Source organism: Rhinolophus hipposideros (genome assembly GCF_964194185.1).
Source record: "Rhinolophus hipposideros genome assembly, chromosome: 5".
NCBI lineage: Eukaryota > Metazoa > Chordata > Mammalia > Chiroptera > Rhinolophidae > Rhinolophus > Rhinolophus hipposideros.
Window position 1 is genome coordinate 7,258,819 of NC_138051.1, and position 26,484 is coordinate 7,285,302.

The following is a 26,484-nucleotide window of genomic DNA, read 5'->3' on the forward strand; positions in this document are numbered from 1 at the left end:
TTCCCTTCTCAATGTCCACATTGTCCATGGTGCTTTTCCTGACCATCCTGTCTCAGGATTCCCAGTCTCTCAATTCAGCCCATAGTTATATTACGTTTGCTGATGTTTCTTCTTTGTGCTAATTGTTAGTATTGATTACAGTTTATTCTCCCTTCCCTGTAAGAGGAGCATTCATCTCTACTTCAGTAGTGTTGGGCTTGATCATGTGACTTGTTTTGGCCAATGGAATGTGAAGAAATATGACATACAAGGTCGGACAAGTAAGTTCACAAATTTATTGCAACGATGTTGCTAATCTTTTTTGATATCAGAGGGATTATTCGTTATGAATTTGTACAAACTGGCCAAATAGTTAACCAAGTTTACTACTTGGAAATGCTGTAAAAGCTATGTGGAAAAGTTGGATGAAAACGACCTAAACTTTTTGCCAACAATTCATCCCTCTTGCATCACGACAATGCTCACACAGCACTGTCTGTGAGGGAGTTTTTAGCCAGTAAACAGATAACTGTATTGGAACAACCTCCCTACTCACCTGATCTGGCCCCCAGTGACTTCTTTCTTTACCCAAAGATAAAGGAAATATTGAAAGGAAGACATTTTGATGACATTCAGGACATCAAGTGTAATACGATGACACCTCTGATGGCCATTCCAGAAAGAGTTCCAAAATTGCTTTGAAGGGTGGACTAGGCGCTGGTGTTGGTGCAAAGCTTCCCAAGGGGAGTACTTCAAAGGCAACCATCGTGATATTCAGCAATGAGGTAAGTAGCACTTTTTCTAGGATGAGTTCATGATCTTAATTGTTAGACCTCATATACCATGTTCTTCTTAGAGGAGACTGTGAGTTTCTGCCACCTCTTTCTCATCCCCTCCGCCACAGGAATGACTTGTTGCACACAGGAGCTGCTCCTTCAGAAGAAGTTCTAGATTGTGAAAACACATGGTGCTGCAGTAGTTGACCTAAAACATGAGCACAAAGTAAGTGTTGTAAATCTATGAGATTGTGGGGATTGTTACTGTTGAAAAGTCACTAATCAACTGTTTTTCTCTGTGTTAGTCTTGTTTCCCAAAGTAAAGTTAAGCTTCCTTATTACATAAACTCAGATGTTCAAGAAATTTAACAGACTTTATTTCTTTAGCAACTCTGCCTCCAAGCCTCTATTTTGCTGGATAAGTAAAAACAACAGCAACAACCAACTTCAGCCTTTCTTGGAATCCCCTCTCCCCAAATACCTTCCTAGGATCATGCTATGGTTATTATGGGGTCCAACGCCCTGGGGTGGTAGGTTTTGTTTAGGTAGCCACCATCCCTGTGGACATGACCTCTTTGGGTTGGTGGTCCTCTAAAGCCATGCTCGGGGCACCGGAGTCTTCAGTGGGGCTGTCCACGATCCAGATACAATCCATGTCCACTCCTCTTTCTAGCTTCCTGGGAGTGTTGTCTGTAAGCAAAGCCTGGGTTCCCTCTGTACGTGGGACACACAGACCCTCTCCCTCTCTTACCTCTCCCCCTAATTCAGAAGCACCTCTTTCCAGTCTTTGGAAAAACTTTCTGTTTTAAGTTTCTACAAGAAACTATTAATATTTGTGCTCTCAAGTCCTGGTCCCACCAAAATTGAAAAGCCTTGTAAGCTTCTGTTTTCCTGCTGTGCACTTGTTTGCCGGAGGCAAAGTGCATAGAGCTGACAGTACCTATTTGACTGTGCTGGAAGGGGAAAGGAAAGATCAGGGAGTGAAAATAAGTCAGTATTCCAAATTATTATCTAATCACATTTCTAATTTAGACCACGGTTTATCAGCCTCAGCACTATTGATATTGGGAGCTGCATAAATCTTTGTTGTGGGGCTGCCCTGGGCATTGTAGGATGTTTAACAGCTTCCCTGGCCTCTACCCACCAGATGCCAGTAGCAACTCTCTCCCCCATTCCCCCCAGGTAATGACAACCATTACGTCTCCAGACATTGCCAAATGCACTGATTTGGTGCACAGACTGCGTTATAACTTTGCTTTCCCAATACTTAATGGAGTATTTAACCCATAGGAGGTACTTAATAGATATTTTCTGATTGAAGAAATTAAAATAATAAATTTTTATTTATATTTTGGCTGGGTGGCTGAAGTTCATCTTAAATGGGGAAGCAAAGGGCAACAAATGAGCTTGTCTTGAAAACATTTGTCCTTCTCTGCCCTTTTGCAGGTGTGTAATCTATACGGGTGTAATCTATATGGGCGTATGCTGAAACTAGTTATTGTTACTGAGGAATTCTAATGGAATCCCGAATTCAGCCACTCAACCAGTGTGGTGATTAACAAAAAGTTGGTTGGGGAAGAACGTTTATGAAAAGGAACAACAGAATAAATGTATGCCAAAGAATATAATTCCTGGGAGGGCATATGTCAGTTGTAAAGTTCTTTCTGCCAACATCACAGTCCCCGAGTTTGCTGCCTGAGGGATTTGTGAGAGTGAGAAGGATGACAAGGTGAATTGGAATCCCACATGCTAAGACAGCTGCAACATGCTGTTGTGAGTCCAGTGCCTCTAAAGCACTTTCTACAACGAAAGGAGCTTTTCCCTTGAAAGGTGAGGGATTTTGACATGAAGTTTGCTTAGCAGGGTGAAGACTCCACAATGGGCAAGAGAATGGATTATATATTCTTTTAGTAGGAGAAGTAAGTCTTTGATGTGTGTATATTAGAGTTGAGGAAGGCATTACCGAAAAAAATTGTTATTTATGTTTTATAGGAAATTAATCCTACCTCTTTTCTTAGACACAACAGCAACCCAATTATGAAGGCAAAGAGACTAGCTAGGGATTAGCGTCACTCATGTTCCATGCTGCTTATCGCCTGGTTGTAACGAACATAGGCACTTTTATCTTCAGACACACAACAGATAGCCTGTTGTCTTAGGCTTTTAGAAATTTATATATGCAAACACTTGGCAGAGCAGGTATCTTTGCAACCTTTCTTAATAATAACAGACTGCTGTTCAGCACCTGGGGTAAAATTTAGTGGGTACATCTCATTTTGGCATATGTGTGAAAAGGAATACCTTATGTGGTAGGATTACATTACCATATGATATTTCAGAAACAGTTGAGATTTAAATTACCATGGGGCTGTATTATTAAAATGAGAGATTTATTCAGTTTATACTACAAATCCCTGGAGAGATAAATGTGCTTATATTACAGGCAAAATCAGAAAGGTAAATAGCAAGTCTGGACACCATTTTATTTTAAGTAGTATTTTAGTTGTATGATGATATTTTAAAGACAAGAGCAGATAAAGGCGTGTTTAATCAGCATGTGAAAAATTAGGCTCAGAGGGAACCAAGTATTTATAAAGAAGCTTACTTTTTTAGACAATGAGCTGTGACTGCAGAACCTTAGAATAGCCTATATTTTTTACCTATTTTTTTTTTTAAGACCAGGTGTGATGTGTTGCTCATTTGGTGACTTGTTGTTTCTTTCCTTCCCAATCATTTTCATTATCTGTGGAGATCTCAAACCTGGGAGTACTTACCTCACAAAAGTACTTGTAGACACCACAGGTCACATAGGAGTTCCTCGTTTCAGATTTTAATTCCGGCTCTAAGAAGTTTCAGACTTACCTTTTCTAAGTCTCACCATCCCAAAAGCATCCCATGCTTTTTCTCTCCCAGTTATATTCACCACTTTCTTGAGATCAAGCCCCAGACTTCCCTTGTTCCCAAAGTCTTCCTTACACTAATGATTTTTCTGGCTGGGAAAATTCTCTACACTTAATTTCAGAATTTGCTCCCAGAATGTCAGTGTATTCCAAAATGTGTTGTGGGGAATAAAGCTCTATGGGATGTTAATAGATATCACATGAGAAAAGGGGCCCATGTTAAAATAAGTGTGGAAATCCTGTGTGGACAAAGTTTTGCCCCTCTACCTACTGAACTCCTCACCAGAACTTCTCAATGATGTGAATCTCCAAGATGGGAAAATACTACCTGGTGTTTCCACACATTACTTACGCACAGATTTTCTCCTTGTAATATTTTTTAACATCCCATAAAATCAGCATTCCACAGAACCGACCAGATTTTGGGAATGCCAAGTTAGCCTGTATGACTAGACAATGCTGGCTGAGCACATACTGGGAATGAAGAGAGTAATGAGTTCAGAGGTGGAGAATGAAAGCATTAGCTGAAAGTCAGTGAGGAAGCATTACTACGAAGGTGCCAGCCACCAGAGACCCAAATGGGCAGTAAATCTGATCCAGTTCCAGGTAGGCACTGAGAGTCTAGTGAACAGGGTGACAGATCCAGTGCCTTGTAGAGGAAAATGGCTTTGAAAGTGCTGTGTTAAAATTGTCAGACATCCATAATGGGAAAGAGATGGAAATGGGCATAATTATTCAGAAATTCAACAGATATTATTGAGCATTTACTATGTATTAGACACAGAGTTTCTAGGAATGAGGTCACTAAGTAGGACTCAGCCAGCTAGCTGAAGTTCAGAGTCTGGACTGGAGAGAAAGAAGAATGGAGAAAACCAGATATTCAAGACACTTGTGCAGATGTTGAAAACATAGATACTGTGTTTCCCCCAAAATAAGACCTAGCCGGACCATCAGCTCTAATGCATCTTTTGGAGCAAAAATTAATATAAGACCCGGTATCATATATCATATCATATATCATATACCATATCATATCATATCATATCATATCATATCATATCATATCATATCATATCATATTGTATTAAAGACCCGGTCTTACATTAAAATAAGACCAGGTCTTATATTAATTTTTGCTCCAAAAGACACATTAGAGCTGATGGTCTGGCTAGGTCCTATTTTCGGGGAAACAAGGTAGGGAGTGGCCTGCCTGTGTGGTACTGTTCAGGGGCAGCCTGCTCCTTCTGCCTAGGGCCAGGGGCACTTTCTATAATTTTCAAACCCCATTGCTTAGCAGGATATGGGCTGTTCACATACAGTCTACAGATTTACCATATTTTGCTGTGTATAATACACACAGTTTTGCCTAAATTTGTGAGGGAAAAATAAGGATGCACATTATACATGGGTAGTACTGTTCCACATCTATATAAATGTTTTTAATTCTTTTATTTATGCTTATGAGTTAAAAGTGTAACTCTAGAAATCAATAATGATACCTGTATGCAAAATAATACCCTGGAATATGGTAATCGGTTTTGTTGAACTTTTGATGAATTTGCAATGATGAAGAGTTCTTAGCTTTCTATGATGGGTAAATATTGTAAATTTATTACCGGTACATAAAATTTCTTGTACATTGTATCTGTTCTTGTGTTTTGTAATTATTTGTTACATAAAATTTCTTGTACCATAATATGTTTTTAAAAAATGCTAAAATTCCTTTATAATACAAAACACAAGTACCTAAATGTAAACAAAAAAATTATGAATTAAAAAATTAAAATGAAAATTTTTTCCCCTGAAAGTTTGGGCCAAATATGTGGGTGCACATTATACACAGGAGCACATTATACATGGCAAAATACGGTAATAAGAGCACAGACAGCCAGACTTGGCCAGGGGCTGACACTGCTGTTTCTGTGGTGATGGAAACACAGAGCAAACTCCTATTGCTACTTAATACTTCTTGGGTTTCAAGAGCAGAGAGCCCATCGTGGTGGATGAACTCCCCTTCCCATTTCTTCTCATTTGAGAAGCACCTATCACCTTTCTACAACCATATGTCTCCTTTATCTCCTTCTTGAATGAATCCTAACTCACATTCTTTTATTTCCAATCACTGTTTGAAGATAGGTATATTGAAGTACTTAAAAAAAATAAGGCAGTTTGAGCCCTCTGGAACCCTTCCTTATTCTTCCTGCCAAGAATATCCTCTGTCCACGGCAGGAAATTCAATGAGAAAAGTCCATGAATCAGGATTTTAATTATACGTTTATCTGGAAGGAAAATGCTGGCTTCACTTTTACCCTATACCTTACTTGTGGGAATCACAGTGTGACATTGACTGATCCTGGGTCCCGGTGGTGAAATGCAGACATGTTGGTGGAAATTTGTTCACGTTTGTTCATGGGTGTTTCTGTAGTTAGCAAGTCATGAAATCTTGGTGTACAAAAAAAAAAAAAATTAGAATTGACTCTAAAAGGTTATGAGTATCCTAATTAAGAAATTTGCTACTTGTTATTCCCTGCTGTGTCTGTTAGACTATATTTGGTTTTAAGTCACGACTAAGCATCTGAATGGTATCTTTGACTTGAACATGTTCTCTGTTATCTTGCTTTCCCAGCTGATAATACATTCTTTTTGGCTAGGGTAGTTCCCCTCCCTCTTCTCCTTCTTTCCCCTACCCCTTCTCCCGCTCCTCTTCCTTCTCCTCCTCTCCCCGTCCCTGCTGCTGCTACTGCTTCCTTCCACTATAGCTCTTGAACCTAGAGGCCCCCAAATTCTCATTGAATGTCTTCCATTAGTATCTTTAAGAGAAAAATTGCTTTCAATGCTTTTACAGTTAGATACACCCTGACCTGAGTGGGAGGGATGGTGAAAGGATTGGGTATTGGGGTAACCAGGCCCATCCTCTTTGCAGGCTGTGGGGCACACTGTCCTGGGTGAGAAAAGAGAAACACCATTTGTTGGATGGGGTCTTAGGAGATTTTGTTGACCACATGAACTCAGTCAGCTCTCGAAGACTGGTGGTGGTGGTTCAGAGAGAGAGGCTCTGAAAAAGTTCTAAGCTCCAGACTTACATAATTCCCGCAATCCTCTCCGAAAGCCAATAGGTCCATCCTTCTCGTGAAATTGCTGGCATATCATCATCATCCTCACCTTGGTGACTGTTATATGTATACGGCGACTTTGACCTTTGGTCCTTTGAGGTCGAATTTTGTTTTTAAAGAGTCCAAAAATGTGACCAGACTCCTTGGCTCCCCATAATCTAAAAAGTATTAAGTTACTGATTTTATATAGTAGATGTGGGAAACTGGCTTTCTTTTCCTTTTCCCCTTATCCCTGTTTATAGAGAGATTTAGCTGGTCTCAAGGTTTGTAGTCCTATTTCTTTGACCCAGGGAAGAAAAGGAAAGCCCTTAGGAGATGTCTGGTCACTCCAGGCCATCATACCTTAAGTTGTTCCCTAGCAGTGAATGGGGAGAGGACCAAAGAGTGAAAGTTTTTGGCTTCTTCTGTGTTCACTGCTAATTTTATCTTAATATGACACATTATGAGATGGGACAATTAAGTTTGCGAACTCATCCTAGAAAAAGTGCTATATACCTCAATGCTGAATATCACCATGGTTGCCTTTGAAGTACTCCCCTTGGGAAGCTATGCACCGATGCCAGTGCCTAGTCCACCCTTCAAAGCAGTTTTGTAACTCTTTTTCTGGAATGGCCATCAGAGCTGTCATTGTATGTCCTGAATGTCATCAAAATGTCTTCCTTTCAATATTTCCTTTATCTTCGGATAAAGAAAGAAGTCATTGGGGGCCAAATCAGGGAAGTAGGAAGGGTGTCCCAATACAGTTATTTGCCTGGCTAAAAACTCCCAGACAGTGCTGTGAGAGCTGGTGCATTTTTGTGATGCCAGAACCATAAATTAATTAGTGAAAAGTTCAGGTCATCTAACTTTTCACCCAGTCTTTTCAGTACTTCCAAATAGTAAACTTGGTTAACTATTTGTCCAGTTGGTACAAATTTATAATGAATAATCCCTCTGATATCAAAAAAGAATGTAATTGTCAGACCTCCTATAGCATACCTGTGATAGAAAGAAACTTATGGGCCAGTGACAAATTAGAACTATCTCTTAAAACCTAAGAGTATGCGATGTCCAAACTGGAAGTAAAAAAGGATGTAGGAATCACAAAGTAATTCTCCTACATGCAGCACTGGGCTAAGTTTAATTAAGACACTGAATTTTTAGGGTAATTCTACTAAAGATCATTCAGTCTAGGATGTAGGAATAAATACTAAGAAGCATATAAAGCACTTTGGAGTTGGTTCATAGACATTGTCTTCAAATTTTTTTTCTTTTGTACCTCTAAAGAATTTTGAAAAATGAAATATTCTTTTTCACACTTTTTTTTTTTTTTGAACATTTTACTTAAGTGCTTTATTAGAGCTACTAGCTCTGGGTTCCCACCAAGCGCATCAATTTGTTTATAGGCTTTAGACTCAAGCTCTTTCAGAGTATTCCGAGTATAATCAAAAGAACCTATGTTCTCAAGATAACGTACACAGTATTTTTTAATATCTATGTTTTCGGTTCTCTGGCACAAGATATTCTGCACCTGGGTGCTTTCAGGCCTGGACCAAATAGCATGAATAGTAGGGAATGAGAACTTTCCCTCTGTTAGATCTTCACAAAAGCTTTTATTTTCGCTGTACTCTTTGGAGTGTAGATTAGCATAATCATCCCTAATTTGGAAAAAGAGCCCAAGTGTATCAAGTAGTGGCTTTAAATCTTCTTTGTAATCAGAGAACAACTGCATGAGACCGACTGCTAATCCAAAGAGTCCACCCGTCTTTTGCAGCACCATGGCTTTATACTCCTCTTCTGTGGGACAAGTGTAGTTATCTCGCCAATAAATGTCTAGGCCTTGTCCCTCGTGGAGTTCCAAAAGCTGGCGGGTAAAAAGTTTGACTGCATCTGGCTGATCAAGGGTTAAGACCTTCTGTAGGCCAAGAAAGTATACGTAATTGGCAGAATTGATGACAGATGGGATTCCATAGATGCTGTGTGCCACTGGAAAGCCACGTCGGAGTTTTGAGTTGTCTTCAATATCATCGATGAGTAAACTGGCATTATGCAACATTTCCGTCACTTCAATGATAATCTGTAGTTTGTCTCCTGGAACTTTTAGCCAATGATTAAATGCCTGTGAAAGTTTGGTTCTCACTTGTTTACCTGGTAATTGAAGTAAGTACTTGTAAGGTTCTAGAAGAATTCTTTGGACTGTTTCTTGAGTCTTCTCCATTGTTTTTGAATTTCAAAGCTGATGGTTCAACGATGAGATCACAGCTTTCGCGCCGCCGGTCCGCAAGTGCCAGTACCCAGAATCAGCTCCCCACTTTATAGTTCAGACCAAGGCTCCTCCAGACGCCTACATGAATGTTTCCCCCTACTTCATCCCAGAACTCTCCGCTCTCCTCAGCCGCCAGCGACACCGCATTACTCGATGCAGGAAAATGCGCCATCCTCTTTTTCACACTTTTAAGTTAACTTCTATTTTAGAATTTTTAACGTAAGCTTAGGTAAATGCAAAAAAATGTAACCTACCACATGTAGACATGGATACTTGAAAATAAAACTGATTTTGTGTTATTGCATACCTCTTAAATTATGCTCAATACACTTAAGAATCTAAAGGCCACAGCAATTTACATCGAAATTAGATTTATCTTACTGTATTTCTCACCATGAGTTTCAAAGCATTACAATTTTTTCTGTATAGAGTTACTATTACTGGTTAGGGTAATTATTAAATATCAAAAGCAAAATTAATTGGAAATGCATCATGTAGCGAGACAGAAGTTTGTAAAATTCATTCTTATATTTGTGGATGAATTTTGCTAGAATGAAACACAGTCAGCATCAATATTAAATCTATTTTTCATTTTTCATATTTGTAAGCATTTGAAACCCTTTCATAAGTGAAAAAAATGGCAAGTTGGTCACTTTAGCGTCAGTCAATTCTTTGGACTCCTTTCAAGTTAAATGTTAAAAAAATCAACTAGTGATCTTTGATTAGAATAGGGGGAGGGGAAATTTTTAATCAGTGAATTGTTTGACTCAACCTTTATTTAACTGGATTAAAAGCAGTAAATTAGATACCATCTGACTTATAAAAGTATACACAGTTAGAGAGTTACTTACTTTCTTAGCAGCATTGTGAATGGTCTCTGTTGCCACAGGTTTCTACATTTCAGGGCCATGCACTGATGTGAGACCTAGCTTGGGCCAGGGCTACCTTTCTTTCATAGAAGAAGAAAGTGGCCCACCTGCAAGGGGAGGAGGGGACAGAGAATCAGCGTGGCACCCTGACTGTATTGGTTCTCAGGAAGATCACTTTTAGGAAAGAGAATCTGTGGCATTTGAGGACCCTGAAATCCATTCTCCAGGACAACCTGAAAGCCTAAGGGAAAGTTTGTGCACACACATACCCCAGTGAAAAGACCACTCGTTTAGGACCAATGCGTAGATACACTTATACTATTGGAAACAGGGCCCTGTGACTAAAACCTCAAGAATTTGGAGTTATTTAACCTGTGAGAAAAGCAAGGGAAAGTAAAGTAATATAAAAGTCTGGTGGGTGGTGAGCAGTTACTCTCTATTTTGTTGAAAACATAATAAGAATCAACATAATGAATTTAGGCCAGAGTCCTAAAAGTTTCTACCACTGGAATGTACCATCAGGCCTTTTTTGTTAGGGATTTTTAAGGAAGTTGTAACCTGGTTTGATAATAAAATTTTCAAGCTTTGGAAGAATTCTAGTAACTTTCTTTGCTTGGTCAAGGATAGGCCAGGATAAAAGGCACAGATAGATTGAAAATTATTTTAAATAAATTTTACTTGATTTGGCTATATGGGAGAGGAGTTACTAGTTGATTATTGTACTTTAGTGGGTTCCATTTTCAAATAAAGTTGAGGTTTGGTCATTTATTTGCGATGTAGCCCTGGAAGTTTTTAATGGTCTCCAAGTCTCAGTATCCTTATCTGTACAGCAATCCCTATTTCAAAGGAGAGTAAGGATTAAATGAGATAACATGAAATGAGTCAATGTAAGTTGTTTTGCATGCTGCTGGCATGTACTAATTGATTAATAAATAATAACTGGGGCGACCGGTTAGCTCAGTGGTTAGAGCACAGTGCTCATCACACCAAGGTCGCTGGTTCGATTCCCACATGGGCCATTGAGCTGCGCCCTCCACAACTAGATTGAAAATAATGACTTGACTTGGAGCTGAGCTGCGCCCCCCACAACTAGATTGAAAACGATAACTTGACATGAAGCTGATGGATCCTGGGAAAACACACTGTTCCCCAATATTCCCTAATAAAAAAAACATAAGAAGAACTGTTAGCCAAAAACTGGAGGGAATTTTAGTAAAATAGCTTCACTCATTAGAGCTTATATGAAGGCTTTGACTTTTGTCAGCTTCTACATTTTCCAGCTTTTATTCAGCAGTGAATTATCCGGCAACTTCTTTGTGTACGAGAGTGCACGTCAGGCTCCCTGATACGAGAAGCAGTACTGAAATGCATAGTAACAATTCACGGACTTTTATCCTTAATGTGTGGTGAAGGATATAGCGTAGTGGCGAGAATAATGTGTTGGGGGTGGAGAGTCTCTGGTTCTCCCCCTTGGGACGGCCGTTAACCAGCAATGGGAAATGGACAGATTATTGGTCTAACCCACCTGTGTGCCAGGGGCATGTGGTTAGTGTAAATGGGTGAGGTTGAAGGAATGTAATATGATAGGTGCAAAATGGCCTGGATTGTGGTCAAGGACGACACCTGCCCTACTGCACAACGTTTAAAAGCCTGTGCTGGCTTTGCAGAGCCACCAAATGAAAGTCCCCGTGGGAAATATTGAGTAGGACTTCCAATAAGTGCTTGCGGATGTAGAAGGACCTGAACGCTCTTTTCAGCTCTATAAATCTTATTCCTTGGATACATTTCATCCCTTAAAAAAATGCCAATTGAATTTGATGTCCTCCTGAATTTTCTGTTATTAGTACTTGAAAGGAGATCCTTTCATATAATAGACCAAATAATGCAAAAAAGAAAAAAATGCAAATATAAGAACATAAAAAGATGTGTCAGAAAAAGAATTAAAATTATGTCGACAGCTTTCCTTTCCTTTCCTTTTCGGAACAGATGAAGCTTTTCTAAAACAGGAAAATGGTTGGTGATATGAAGTCAACATTTAATAAAATGAATATAAGCAGAAGGCACTTGCAGTACCATCAGATTCTGATGAAAATACATTTAAGAATAGATGTGATTTTTCAGCCTGCAAATTTACATTTGTCAGAGAAGCACTTCTATACGGATTCAGAAGGATTCTGATCCTGTTGGCCTCCTTTGTCTTTTTATAGTATAAGCTCTCAACTGGAGTAGGAACTGCTAATTAGCACAGACACAAATCTTTACCTTTTAACTCTGCTGAAGAATAAACTTGAGTTTGTGAAGGCTGCAGAGCAAAGGTAATTGCCCTTTTTTTTCCTCTTAAATAAAAAGAAGTGAAAAGCGATTTAAGGTTCGTTTCTGTTTCCTGGAAATCCCACGGTAGGATTCTCAAGGCAGCCACATTCCCTTTGAACTGAGAGTTGGAGAAGATCGATGGTTCAGTCATTTTCACGGGTGTTGCAGGTGATAATTGAGAACACTGCAAAAGCATCATAGCTCATCTAAATACCACGTTAGAAATTTCCAGCTTCCCTCATGAGGGCAAGAGAGGCAAAGATGGGCTCATTATCACTACACATGGCTTCTGACAATTAGCCATATTCCAGAATCATCACCAGAAGTCAGGATAAGCCTTTCTGCAGGGCAAGTCAGGGGTTCAGCATGCCTAATTAGCCAGGACTAAATTATTCAGCATCCAATGGGAAACCAGTCAGGACTTCCAATTATAATTCAAAAATGTTTCTGTTTTACATTGCAATAAAAAATAACACTATGGAGTGAAAGAATCAGATAAGGCACAGTTACAGGAAATGCTGGGAGAACAATTACCAAGAAGTGAAATTAGAAAGCTTTAAATGGATGGCTGAAACCTGACTGGAATAAACATAGCCTTCCTTTCAATAAACTGCTGAGGAAATGTTCCTCGTAAAGACAGTGATATCTTTAGCCTTTTAGGACATGAACATTCCAGGAATGGTCCAGTTTTTTGTAAGATTGGTTTAATCATGGATGGGGTGGGTTTGGACATTAAATTCTCACTTGGTATTACCTTTGAATCTCCAGTGAGACTTAGCCAAGTAATGCAGGGTGGAAGGGCAAAGCACATTGTATTTTATTAAACTAAGAAGATTTCAGTTTAAGTCAACTAATACTAATGTTGATAATGAAAGTGTATGTTTTCTTAATTGGTGGAAATATGAATGATTCTCTTTTCATTGGCTCTGGTTATTCATTAATGACAGAGTTGCTTAACAATAAACATAAAATCCGTCTAGTCTAGGTGATGGGAAAAAGGAGGTAAAGAATCCCATGAGAATTCAGAATTTTCAGGACTGGCATCAGGAATTATCAGACTCTGACCTTTAGAGTTAATTCAATTGTTTCCTATCCAGATAAAGCACCTTGGTGAGAGAGAAATGATATTGGGTCTTAGAAAACACTTAAGAATGTTGTCTATATCCTAACAGTGTCTAAAATTGTGTATTGACGGACTCTATTTACTTAATTATATTTGAATATATTTATCATAATTCATGTAACTGTTTCAAGAAGTCGGGCTATCCTGAGTGGACGGTGTAGCCAAAGATACTGAACTAGTTGGCATCTTTCTCATACAGGATGAGAGATGATACTTACATGAGCCTGGCCTGTGTAAGACCATTTTCACTGACTCAATTAATCTTCATAGTATCTTTAAAGGGTAATAGTGTATTTGCTTCACATTTCCACTATAACAAATTACTACAAAGTTAGTAGCTTAAACCAACACACATTGATTATCGTATAGTCTGGAAATCAGAAGTCCAAAATGGGTCTCCCTGGGTTAAACATCAAAGCAGGGCTGCATCCTTCTGGAGGCTCCAAAGGGAATTCCTTTCCTTGCCTTTTCCATCCTCTGGAAGCTTCCCACATCCATTGATTCATGGCCCTCTTCCATCTTCAAGCCTGCACTCAGTAGAACCTTTTTTCACGCTGTATCACTTTGAGAATAACTCTTCTACCTCTCTTTCCTAAATTTAAGGACTCTTCTGATTACTTAGGACCCACCCAGATAATCCAGGATAATCTCTCTATTTTAAGGCCAGCTGATTAGCAACCTTAATTCCCCTTTGCCATGTAAAATGACATATGTACAGATTCCAGGGTTAGGAAGTGACACATATGGGGTGCCATTAACCTGCCTACCACAGTAAGTATTATTATTGTTACCCATTTTACAGGTGATAAAACAGAGAAGTTAAGTAATTTGAACAAAATAACATAGTTAGAAAGAATCTGGGGTAGGAGGTGAACCTGACATGAAAGTCTATTGTTTTAATCACTATGGTATACTCTTCTGATATTTTAGCAGCAGGGGATTGGATCATCCAAGCTCTGCACTATCAACATACCCCTTAGATAGAATCGACACATGCTCCACGCAGCGGTCCTGGGCCCATAGTTAGTCCTGCTCTAGAGGATTAACTGGCATGACTCAATCTCTTTCAGGATGGTACTTGCTGGTTTTGCTCTCCTACAATCCTTACCCAGATAAGACAACACGGAACAGATAATTTATCCCTCCAGAGATAGGTACATCTTTCCTACCTCATTAAAATGTAGTTATCAAATACTTGTTGAGAATTTATCAGACATCAGGGTTGGCTTTGAGGAATCACAGATTAGTGAAACAATGTTCCTGCATTCAGAGGTCCGAGTCATTGGTAGAGAGAGACAAAAGAATAGTTACAAGAAAATGGGGTAAATGTTATTATAGAATTGCGTAGCAGATTGAGTTCTATTAATTCTGCCTCCAAAGTACAGGCATGCATGCCAAATGACATTTCAGTCAACAATGGACTGCGTATATGACCTCATGTGTGACGGTGATCCCGTAAGATTAGAATGGAGCTGAAAAATTCCTAGCACCTAGTGATGGCATAGCCATCATGCTGTTATAGCACAACACATCACTCTGTGTTTGTGGTGTAAACAAAGCTGTGCTGCCAGTCGTGCAAAAATATAGCACATACAATTATGTACAGTACTTAATACCTGATGATGATAGTAAGCGACTACATTATGCGTTTATGTATTTAGTGTATTATAGTTTTTAATCATTCTTTTAGAGTGTACTCTTTCTACTTATACACACAAAAAAGTTTGCTGTAAAACAGTATACCGTGTTACGCCGGCAGCAGCCTCATACATCGTGTTGACTGCGTCTCTTGATTGTATTCTTCTCACTTGTGCTTGCCTTAATCTTGTGTTGTTTTGTACAGTAACATGCCACACAGGCTTGTAGCCTAGGAGCGATAGGGTATACCATAGTGCATAGCCTCGGTGTGTAGCAGGGTGTATATGTAGGTTTGTGTTAGTATGCTCTACGATGTTCGCACAACAATAGGATTATTGTTTCTCAGAATGCATCCGTGACGTCAGGCGGCTCATGGCTGTATATCTTGACTGTTTCTTCTCCTGGGCCAACCTGTAGCTTATGCCACCACTGTCTCTGTTACCTGAATAGTAGTTCCTCACTTTTCTCCCTGCTTCCCCTCTTGACTCCCTATAATCTACTGTCCAAAGATCAATTAGAGTGACTTTTTTGTTTTTTAGGAAATGCAAATCAGATCTTATCTCCCCTACTTAAAACCCTTCAAGAGCTTCCAAAGCACTTCATATATACTTGAATTCTTGAATAAATCCTGAAGCCTCCTACAGGGTCTGGCCCTTGTTCTTCTCTGCAAAGTTATCTCAGGCTCCCCTCCCTCTTCCTCACTGTTCTCTCACCAACCAGTTTTCTTCTTTCATTGCAAATACATCAAGTTGTTTACAGCTTCCGGCCCTTGCATATGCTGTGTGCTTTGCTCAGTGTTCATCCCTTTGTTCTTCACATGGTTGGTTCCCTGTCATCTGTGGGCTCTTAGCTGACCTGGCCATTTAAATAGATTCCTCTCTCCCTCGTTATTTCTACCACAGCCCTCGTTTTTCCTTCTTCTTCATGACTTGCACTGTCTGTATATTTCCTAAAGGCAGTAACGATACCTGGAGCCCACCACAGTGCCTGGCACCCTGGAAGTCCACAACGAATATTTTTTAAAAATGATAGGTTGTGGAAAAGGGACCAATTAATTCAATCAAAAGAGATAATACTAGTACTTTCCTCTAGGGTTGCAGTGGGGACTACAGAAGAGTCTGGCTAAAAGAGAGAATTCGCAATGCATTTAGTCTGACGTCAGATATAGATGAAGCTACTGTTACTTTCATAAATGGATCAGGTAGTGTTTAAATGTAAAATTCCACGCTTATTTATGTCTTTTAAATACATTTTAGTTTTTTAACAGGGAGAAAAATGGACATTTGTCTCGAGTACAGCTGCATTTAATCCCACTTTCAGGTCTCTGTGTGGACCAGCTCTGCCAGACGACGTTCCCTTCCTCCTTACTTTGAGGGTAGCTTTCATTTTGGTTTTGTCTTTCCCCCCAAGAGTTGTCTGCCCTAATTGGATACAGGCCACTGCGTACTTAGCTTTATTAACAATTCTGCTTGTTAATAAACAGAATTAATCTTGATTAAGCCAATTTATTCAAATAATATTCTATTCTGATTCTGTGGAGATCTGTTTCCTTAAGCCTTTATGTTTCTGTTCTAAATTCACATTTTTTTCCTCTCTCAGAGGGCATTTTCTTCCTTAGTTTGTCCTCAAAGGAAGCATGTTTAAAGTATAAAAAAGAGCTTGTGGAAGGAAATAAATGGGAGGCAAAATTCCCCTGAATCTGTTCCTCGAATCTAGCTAGTTGTATATCCTTTTGCTTGTGATTTTAACTAAGACATGTATTAACAGCAAAGGCCGGCTCGTTTCCTTGGCTTGAAGGTGGTTTGTCAGTTCAGAACAGGCCCAGTTGGTTTGCTTTTACTGCCAGATGGCCCTGGCTCACCGGTCTACAGTCAAAACAGGGCTTGTAAGCCATCATTTCCCTGCTGGAGTCAATGGAGATCAATTTTCCAGCCTCTAGAAATATCCTCCATAAATCTCTGCAAGTACTTAGCAGAAAAAACTCTCTAACCTAATTCAATCAGCCTGCTTCCAAAGTTTGTCATCTGCCTTGACACCTGAAGTTACTCTTGCTCATAGACTGAGCTGCTCTGGCTGGCCTGCTGCCTGAGAACATTCTCTAGAGATGTTTTCCCACCTGAAAGGGCTGGTAGGCTGGTAGGTACTACCTGCTTACATTCTGTTCCCTGGTCCCCATATAAGAAAACGTGTGGCTTCAACAGGCACGTAGTCTGCAGTTATTAATAGACTTTTTCTTCTGCTACATTGATACATACTCATATAGGAATAACCCTAAGGCATTGTCGTTATTAAGAATGATTACTAAAACAGAGGGTTACTGCTGGATAAGTAACTGTAAAGGGTTTCTTTTTAGAGAAACCCTGTATTCAGCTCTGATACTTTGTTTTAATATGTAAGAGGATATACTGGTTTTAGGTGGAGTTTGTTCTACCTTGTAGGTCTGATGTAAACTGTCTCATACTCATGTAACTCCTCTCAATCAAGATTCCACAAGGAATTAAGTCCTAATGTCTTACGTCATCCAATGAATATAGTGAATTAGCTTCTTGCCTATACATCTAGACTTGTACTAGCTTTGTTCCATTTTTGGAAGACGAGAAAAAAGTCATGCCAATCATTTTCTGTAGGACTCAATTCTCTAGGGGAACTCTGAATAAGAAAGACTCTAGGGAATCTAGTGTCTATTTTAGAATCATGGTTTTGTGGAATCAGCTCTCCGTGAGGTACTCCAATGCTTGTGCTGGAGAGGAAGGCTCCAGTGTTTATACGGAAGGTACTACCTAATCCATTAAGAGGTCTACCCATCACACCAACCAGGCAATGTTGCTGCTGCTTGCCTTCAGTTGGTTTCTCTTGGATTCAGCACAGGCTCCGGCCTTCATTTCCTCTTTCTCAATGTCAGTACAACATAGCCACACTGCAGATCCTTGTTCTAGTCTCTGCTCTGATTCTTACTACCTCTCTGACCTTTTCTAATCTCTCCTAGCCCACATTAAGAATAATAATAGGAGTCTTTTGTATCTCACAAAAAGATCGAATAATAAAATGTTCTTGAACTTTATAAAATATAAAGCCACATACTATTGTAATGACTCAGGCAGTTATAATTGTAGCACTGGACAATGGATCTAGATGGATCCGTACAAACATAGAGTTCAAGTACAGAGGGCCACAGTAGGTCCTACAATTAATCCAGACAGTCGGGAAAGTCGGCACAAGGCATCAGGGATCAGGAAACTTGATATTGAAGAATGGGACTCCATCAGCATCTCAAAGAGGTAGGCAGTGCTCAGAACAGTTGGATTGCACCGGAGAGAAGGTGGGTGACAACACCTATCAGGAAAGGAGAGTTAGAGAGCTGCAGTAAGGGGAGATCCTGTCAGTCTGAGGGAAACAACAGGCGAACTCCTTTTGGCTTTTATGGGCTGTGTTAGTAAAATTCACTAGTGGAGCAAGTGCAAAAAGTAGAACATTGAAATTGTTTACAATAGCGTCTGCCCCAGCTATAGCAGGAACCACAGAACAAAGCTATGTGCTTAATTCAACCTGTATTAGTCGGATGTATACATGCCACCTCAAAGAGATAAATCCTTTTTGGATTCTGACAGAGAGGAATTTGTAGTCAAGGAGTACAAACAGCAAATGTATATAAAAACTATATATTACAAATAAGAAAAAAAAATAATAAAATTGCTTAGAATTATTGAGCACATATAATGTGCCAGGCAGCATTTGAGGCACTTATTTACCATATTTTGCCGTGTGTAATGTGCTCCCGTGTATAATGTGCACACACGTTTTTGGCCCAAACTTTCAGAGAAAAAAAATCATTTTAATTTTTAATTCAAATTTTTATTTGTTTACATTTAGGTACTTGTTTTTTGTATTATAAAGTAATTTTAGCATTTCTTTTTTAACATATTATGGTACAAAACATTTTATGTAACAAATAATTACAAAACACAAGAACAGATACAAGATACAAGAAATTTTATGTACTGGTAACAAATTTATGATATTTACACATTCTAGAAGGCCAAGAACTCTTCGTAGTTGCAAGTTCATCCTAAGTTCAGCAAAACTGATGATCATATTCCAGGGTATTATTTTGCATGCGGATATTGTTATTGATTTCTATAGTTACATTTTTAACTCATAAGCATAAATAAAAGAATTAAAAACATTTATATAGATATGGAATTAATACTATCCATGTATAATGCGCATCCTTATTTTTTCCTCACAAATTTGGGTAAAAATATGCACATTATACACGGCAAAATACAGTAATCCCTGCAACACGACCCTGCAACGGATAGGTACTGTTGTTATCTTCCCCATATTATAGTAAGGAAATTAAGCCCTAGAAAGTGTAAGTGACTTGCCCAAGGTGGCACAGGCAGAGATTGGCATGGCATAGCCGCGTTTTGACTTCAGAACTAATATTCCTATCTTCTAGTCTAGGCTGCTTTAAGTCAGAGACTGATAAAGTACTTGTCAGTAGAATGACCTTAAAAGCTGGGATGGCAAAGTCAGATAAAGCCATAAAAAATAACCAGCATTTAATTGAATATCATTTTAATATATGTATGAGTTATAAAGTCCTATCAGATATGAAGAATATGAAAAAAATGCAGGACTCTGTCATATTCAGAGACATTTAGTGCTAGCTGAAAGGATATTGAAAACCTTAAGAGCCAAAGAAATTCAAAATCCAAACAGGTAATGTAGCAGCCTGAGTGCGTTAGGAGGAACTCAGAAGCCCCTTCTGCTGCACAGCTCCCATCATGGACTGTAAATGGGACACAGTAGGCACCATCAGAAATTCAGTGGGGACTGGAAAAAAATAAAATTGAAGACAAAGGAGAAGGAAGTGGGTAGAGAACTAGAGGTGAGTTGAATAAATGTTGAAGAGGTTATGACTTGGAGATATCTGGTGACTTTAATGGAGGAACAGAGTATAATTCAACTAAATACTTTGAGGGATATGAATAGTTTGTGCTAATCTTAATTTAACCACATTTTCTTTCTGGACAATAAAAGTGACTAATGGACACACTAATGATTGCTTATTAATGCATACATTACATTTAGTAGATTAAATGTGTGGCAAATACACAGATCAGATATTATTAGAGACTAGTACTTGTTGAGCCCATACATACCAGATCTTTCGGTGAGTAGCTATTGAACATTTATTTAATACAACAACTCTAGCCTATGTGCTACATTTTATTATTTAAATTTTACACATGAAAAAAAATGGGCTTACAGAGGTTAAGTCATTTACTCAAGTTTACATGCTAGTTGGCTAGTAAGTGACAGAGGTTGGGTTGAACTAAAGTCCATCTGATGCCAAGGCCATGATGGGTATGTCTAACACGTTTTTAGCAGTGGCATACCGAGGTTGGGGGGTGGCTTTTGGAGTCATTTGTCCCAACAGGGAGAAGCATTTTATCACTGACATTGTTTAGAATCATCCACGATGTTGATAGAAAGCAGACTGACTCCAAGTTGGATTTTTTTATTGATTTAAAATTCTCTGCACACAATGCACCATTTTATTGTCTGCATCCAGTGAGGAAGTGGAAAAAGTGAGGAAAAGGAAAGAGAGAAGCCAACAATGCACCATTTTATTGTCTGCATCCAGTGAGGAAGTGGAAAAAGTGAGGAAAAGGAAAGAGAGAAGCCAATAAATGGTTATTACTCTGGTCAACTGGGGCTCATGCTCACTGGGGCCCCTCTGAGAAACTGTGTGGACATACCTCAGAACTGTCCCAGCGAAGGTCAGGGAGGGTGGGATGGTGATCCACACTGGCTGAGGATTTGAGGGTCTATTCCATGCCTTTCTGGGTTAAGCCTGCTAGCTGCTAGCCCAGCAAGTTTCCCTTTGGAAGAAGCTCTTAGGTAGAGCGGTGGGGACACAGGTGCATGAGTGGGAACCTGTCAGCTTGTTGAAAACTGTTAACTTTAAGTGAACTTAGGAGGATAAGGGGATCTGAGGTTAGGCATTAACAATATCCACTATACCAAAATGTGGTTGATACCGTGGGTGGACATCTGCTCTGGACATCTGTCCACCCAAGGTATCACACTGAATGCTTAAGTAGCTTGGTTGTGTTTTAATAAAAGGAGTAGGCTGCTTGAATTTATATTGCTCTCCTGGTGTAGCCATTTTGAAACTGACTTGTGTTTGGGTTATTGATGGAGAGGGAGAGATATTTTCTAAGCTGTGCCCACTATTCCTTCTAATGATTGTTTTTCAAAGAGCAGCAGAGATTTCCTGATCATTAGTGTCAGTGCATTTTCTCCGTTTTCAGCCACTTTGACTTTTTTGTCCATGCCTTCATCTCCTCTCTTCCTCCTCCTTCTTCTCCTCCTCCTTTTCTTCTTCTTTAATAGCTCTTACTGTCTTGTTTCCAGGTAAAGGATAACGGTTAAAGTGAGATGGAATTTTGGCTAGAAGACAAGCTGCTGGGTGGATCTTGTAGTCTACCTTAAGTTCCCTTTGGTCAACACATATGACAAGTGATGGGCAATTTCAGACAAAAAAAAAGATTATTTTATTAATGTCTGATTCCTTACCCTGAGGAAATTTTTGGCAGATGATGCAGTTTGGATAAACATTGCTTTCTGCAGAGTGTGGCTGGTGATGTTCATGGACTCAAGATAAAGTTTTACCTGCTTCTGTGGATAATGGTCGCATTGGATCGAAGAGCTTAGTCCCAGAAGCAGTGTAATCCCATTTGGCAGTGGAGAGTAGATGGCAGCTGAATGGAACAGTCTTCATGGCTGCTGTGGTAAGATCACAGGTACACAGGAGGAATGGATGCATTCAAAGGAATGGAAGCTTTCATCCAGAAAGTTAGCAAGGTATTTGAGTATCAAATCAAAGGCTATAAAAATCTTATTAGAGAAAATCAGAATTTGAAACAAATCATATTTCCTAAGAAAAGAAACTTTTAAAAAGAAATTTGATCTTTACAATGGACAGGTATTAGGTACAAGAATTCTTTAGGATTTTAGCTGCAACACTAATTTTAGCTGAGTATCTTCTCTTTTTCACATTGAGCTTTGGTATTTAGTTTGCTCTCTGAAAGAGGAATATAGAACACCATGAACAAATGCGTTTTAAGCCTATATTACATTAGATGTGCAGGTAGGTGGAAGAGACCATACATATAGATGCCTACTGAAATTCTTGATTTATTTAACCAGTGGTTCATGGAAACATCTTGGGACACTGAGTAGGAGCAGATGACACCTATCCTGGGCAGCTTTCCTGGGACTCTAAAGTCTCAAAGAGAGAGATAGTGGTTGGGTGGCATGAAGTGGCAGCAGCAGGGAAGGAGAGAAAAATAATTTGCGGATAAAATTTGGAAGAAGAATAAGTGAAACTTGTTGATGGAGTAGACGTGTAGGCTGAGGCAAAGAGAAACCAAGCATGGCTTTTTGGTTTTTGTTGTGGGCAACTGAGATTGGGAAAACTAGGAGGAGTTTCCCAACTTCCTACCTGATCAAGTTTGTACTCACATTGTAGACATTTGTACTCACTATCTAGTAGGCATTTAGCTGCCTATTCCCAGCTAAATAGTGTTTTTTCTACTCTTTGAACATGCTTCCAAAATACTTCAGGGTCTTTATTCCTACTCTTTACTTGACCTAGCATGCCCGTTTTCCTCATCTTCAATGAAATCTTACCTGTCCTCCAGATGATGTGCCATATACTGAATAATTTTGTAAGCAGTAAGAATTCTATAAATCTTAACTACTACTGCATATAATTCAGTTCATAGACTACTTCCTTTATTAAGCCACTTCTCACAGTACTCAGCTGGAATACTCTCCTTCTGCTTTGAAGCACTTTGTTAGGACCATGCAATGACAGTTACAGTAAGTCCTTTGTTTTGTCGATAGGTTCTTGGAAATTGTAACTTTAAGTGAAATGATGTATAATGAAACCAATTTTACCATAGGCTAATTGATATAAACAACAATTAAGTTCTTAAAGCATATTTATGGTCACAAAACATCTATCCTTATAAAAATAAACATTAAAATAAATGTGAGCTCTACATACATTTAAGAAAGATGAATAAAAACAAGATAATTATTTTCCAACTCAACTTGCTTATTCCAGTTCAGGGTTGAGTGGCTGGAGCCTCTCCCAGTAGCTTAGAGCACAAGGCAGAAACCATCCCTGGACAAAACACCCATCCATGGCAAGGTCACTCAGACACCCCCACCTACACTCAAACTGGGACAATTTAGACACGTCAATTGACCTGACTTACACGTCTTTGGGGTATGGAGGGAAATTGGAGTAACCAGAGAAAACATATGTAGACATGGGGAGAATGTCTAAACTCTATACAGTCAGTAAGCTTGGCTGGGAATTGATTTATTTTTTCATCATCAGTGTTATAATGAAAGAATATTGAATGAAATGAATTCAATATTGAAACAATATAGAGTGAAATGAATGAAACAATATTGAATGAAATGAAGTTATTCAAGGACCTGCTGTATTTGAATGGTGTTACTTATTTGTGTATATAGTTTTACTTTATATAAGTTCTTTGAAGATATGACTTCATATATTTTTTAAAAATTATGAAATATAAAGGGGGATTCAAGATGGCAGAGTAGATAAAAGAACAATGTCAGAGAGTTGATTGCCTATGTTTTCTTCTAGGAGATTTATGGTTGAGTGTCTTACATTTAACTCTTTAATCCATTTTTTTTCCTGATCTAGCTCAATGTGTAAGGGAAAAAAGGAAAAAAGGAAAAAAATAAACAAATGGGACTGCATCAAACTATAGAGTTTTTGCATAGCAAAGGAAACCATCAATAAATGAAAAGACAGCCTACAGAATGGGAGGAAATATTTGCCAGTGATACATCTGATAAGGGGTTAATATTCAAAACTTATAAAGAATTGATAAAATTTAACAACCCCCCCCCCCAAATGCAATTAAAACATGGGCAGAGGACCTGAATAAACATTTCTCCAAAAAGGACACACATGTGGCAAATAGACATATGAAAAGATATTCAACATCTCTAATTATCAGAGAAATGCAAATTAAAATGATAATGAGATATCACCTCATGCTTGTCAGAATGGCTATCATCAATAAATCAGCAAACCACAAGTGTTGATGAGGATGTGGAGAAAAGATAACCCTCCTGCACTCTTGGTAGGATTGCAAATTGGTGCAGCCACTATGGAAAATGGTTTGGACGTTCCTCAAAACATTAAAAATAGGACTACCTTATGACCTAGCCTTTCCACTTCTGGGTATTTATCTGAACAAATCCAAAAACTAATTTCAAAAGACGTACGAGTTCTGACAAGTAAGTTCATGAACTCATAGTAGAAAAAGTGCTACATACCTCATTGCTGAATATCTACAGTCACCTTCAAAGTACTCCCCTTGGGAAGCTATGCACTGACACCAGCGCCTAGTCCACCCTTCAAAGCAATTTTGGAACTCTTTTTCTGAAATGGCCATTAGAGCTGTTGTTGTATTACCCTTGGTGTCCTGAATGTCATCAAAATGTCTTCTTTTCAATATTTCCTTTATCTTTGGATAAAGAAAGAGTCATTGGGGGCCATATCAGGTGAGTAGGGAAGGTGTTGCAATACGGTTATTTGTTTACTGATTAAAAACTCTCTCACAGACAGTGCCCTGTGAGCTGGTGCGTTGTCGTGATGCAAGAGCCATGAATTGTTGGTGAAAAGTTCAGGTCATCTAACTTTTTCATGCAACCTTTTCAGCACTTCCAAATAGTAAACTTGGTTAACTGTTTGTCCAGTTGGTACAAATTCATAATGAATAATCCCTCTGATATCAAAAAAGATTAGCAACATTGTTGCAACGAGTTTGCGAACTTAATTGTTGTATCTTTGTATACATGCTCATTACAGCACTATTTACAAGAACTAAGATATGGAAGCAACTTAAATGCCCATCAGTAGACGACTGGGTAAATAAGAAGCGGTATATGTGTACAATGGAGTATTACTTGGCCATAAAAAAGAATGAAATCTTACCTTTTGTGACAACATGGAGGGACCTAGAGGGTATTATGCTAGATGACATAAGTCAGATTGAGAAAGACAAATGATATCACTTATATGTGGAATCTAAAGAACTAAACAAACAAACAAACAATGCAGAAACAGACTTATAGATGCAGAGAACAAATTGATGGTTGCCAGAGGGGAGAGGGTTTGGGGAACAGGGTGACAAAGGTGAAGGAATTAAGAAATACAAATTAGTAGTTACAAAATAATCACAGGGGTGTAAATTACAGCATAGAATATAGTCAATAACGTTGCAACAACTATGTGTATGTTAGATGGGTACTATACCAATTGGGGGGGTCACTGCATGAATTATATAAATGTCTAACCACCATGATGTACACTTGAAACTAATATAAAATGATATTGAATGTCAACTGTAACTGAAAAAAATAAATAATTAAAAAGTTATGAAATATAATATTAAAGTGCATACAGTATAAATGTGTGGCTTAACTAATTGTAAAATGAACACCTGTGAACTCCCACACAGGTCAAAAAATAAATGAATGCGATTGATAATATCATTAAGTGGCTTTTACAGATGGTTTGAATCAGGGTATATTTCCAAACCCACATCTTAAATTTTCATGTTTTCCTCCTGTCATATATATATATATATATATATATATATATATATATATATATGTACGTATGTATGTATATGTATATATATATATACACATACATATATATACATATATATGTGTGTGTGTGTGTGTGTGTGTGTGTATATATATATATATGTTTACATTGGGGAATAGTGGGGAACAGTGTGTTTTTCCAGGACCCATGAGTTTCATGTCAAGTCATTGTTTTTCAATCTAGTTGTGGAGGGCCCAGCTCATTGGCCAATGTGGGACTCAAACCTGTGAACTTGGTGTTATGAGCACCTTGCTCTAACCACTGGGTCAACTGGTCACCCACTGTTTTATATCCTAAAGGTGTTCCTTCCATATTGAACCTGTGTTCTTAAAAATGAATAAATTTTATCACACATTTTAATTGAAAATTATAGTTAAAGACACTTTTGCCTCTGACCATAATAGGATTACAGGAACTGGATGTACTCACTCACTGAAACAACAAAAATCAAATCCCAAACCATTGAAATAAAGGAAACAGACATTATATCACTTATTATAACTGTGTTTCATATGTTTAAGAAGTTAGAGGTAAGATTGAGCATGTTAGGTAGAGACATGGAAGATATCAAACAGACCTAATTTGAACTTCCAGAGATGAAAACTCGAAGGGATTTACAGCAGAATAAACATTGTTGAAGGACGGATTAGTCAACCTGAAGACATAGCAATATAAACTATCCAAAATGAAATACAGAGATGAAGAAGGTTAAAAATAAAAAATCCCAAACAAAACAGAACATTGTGAACCAGTGGGAAAACTTCCATTGGCCAAAAAAACATATAATCAAAAT

The 26,484-nt window shown here is 38.5% G+C and overlaps 1 protein-coding gene across 1 annotated transcript; it reads right to left on the reverse strand.

The window, feature by feature from the left end:
- Positions 1–831: 831 nt before the first annotated feature.
- On the reverse strand, positions 832–9,175 carry LOC308497518 (geranylgeranyl pyrophosphate synthase-like; the record flags this gene model as incomplete). Its single annotated transcript, XM_081048292.1, has 2 exons — positions 8,027–9,175; positions 832–963 (listed from the first exon to the last, which is right to left on the reverse strand). The coding sequence occupies exons 1-2, from the start codon at positions 8,963–8,965 to the stop codon at positions 832–834; spliced, it is 1,071 nt and encodes a 356-aa protein (XP_080904418.1). The 5' UTR covers positions 8,966–9,175.
- Between the last annotated feature and the right edge of the window lie 17,309 nt (positions 9,176–26,484).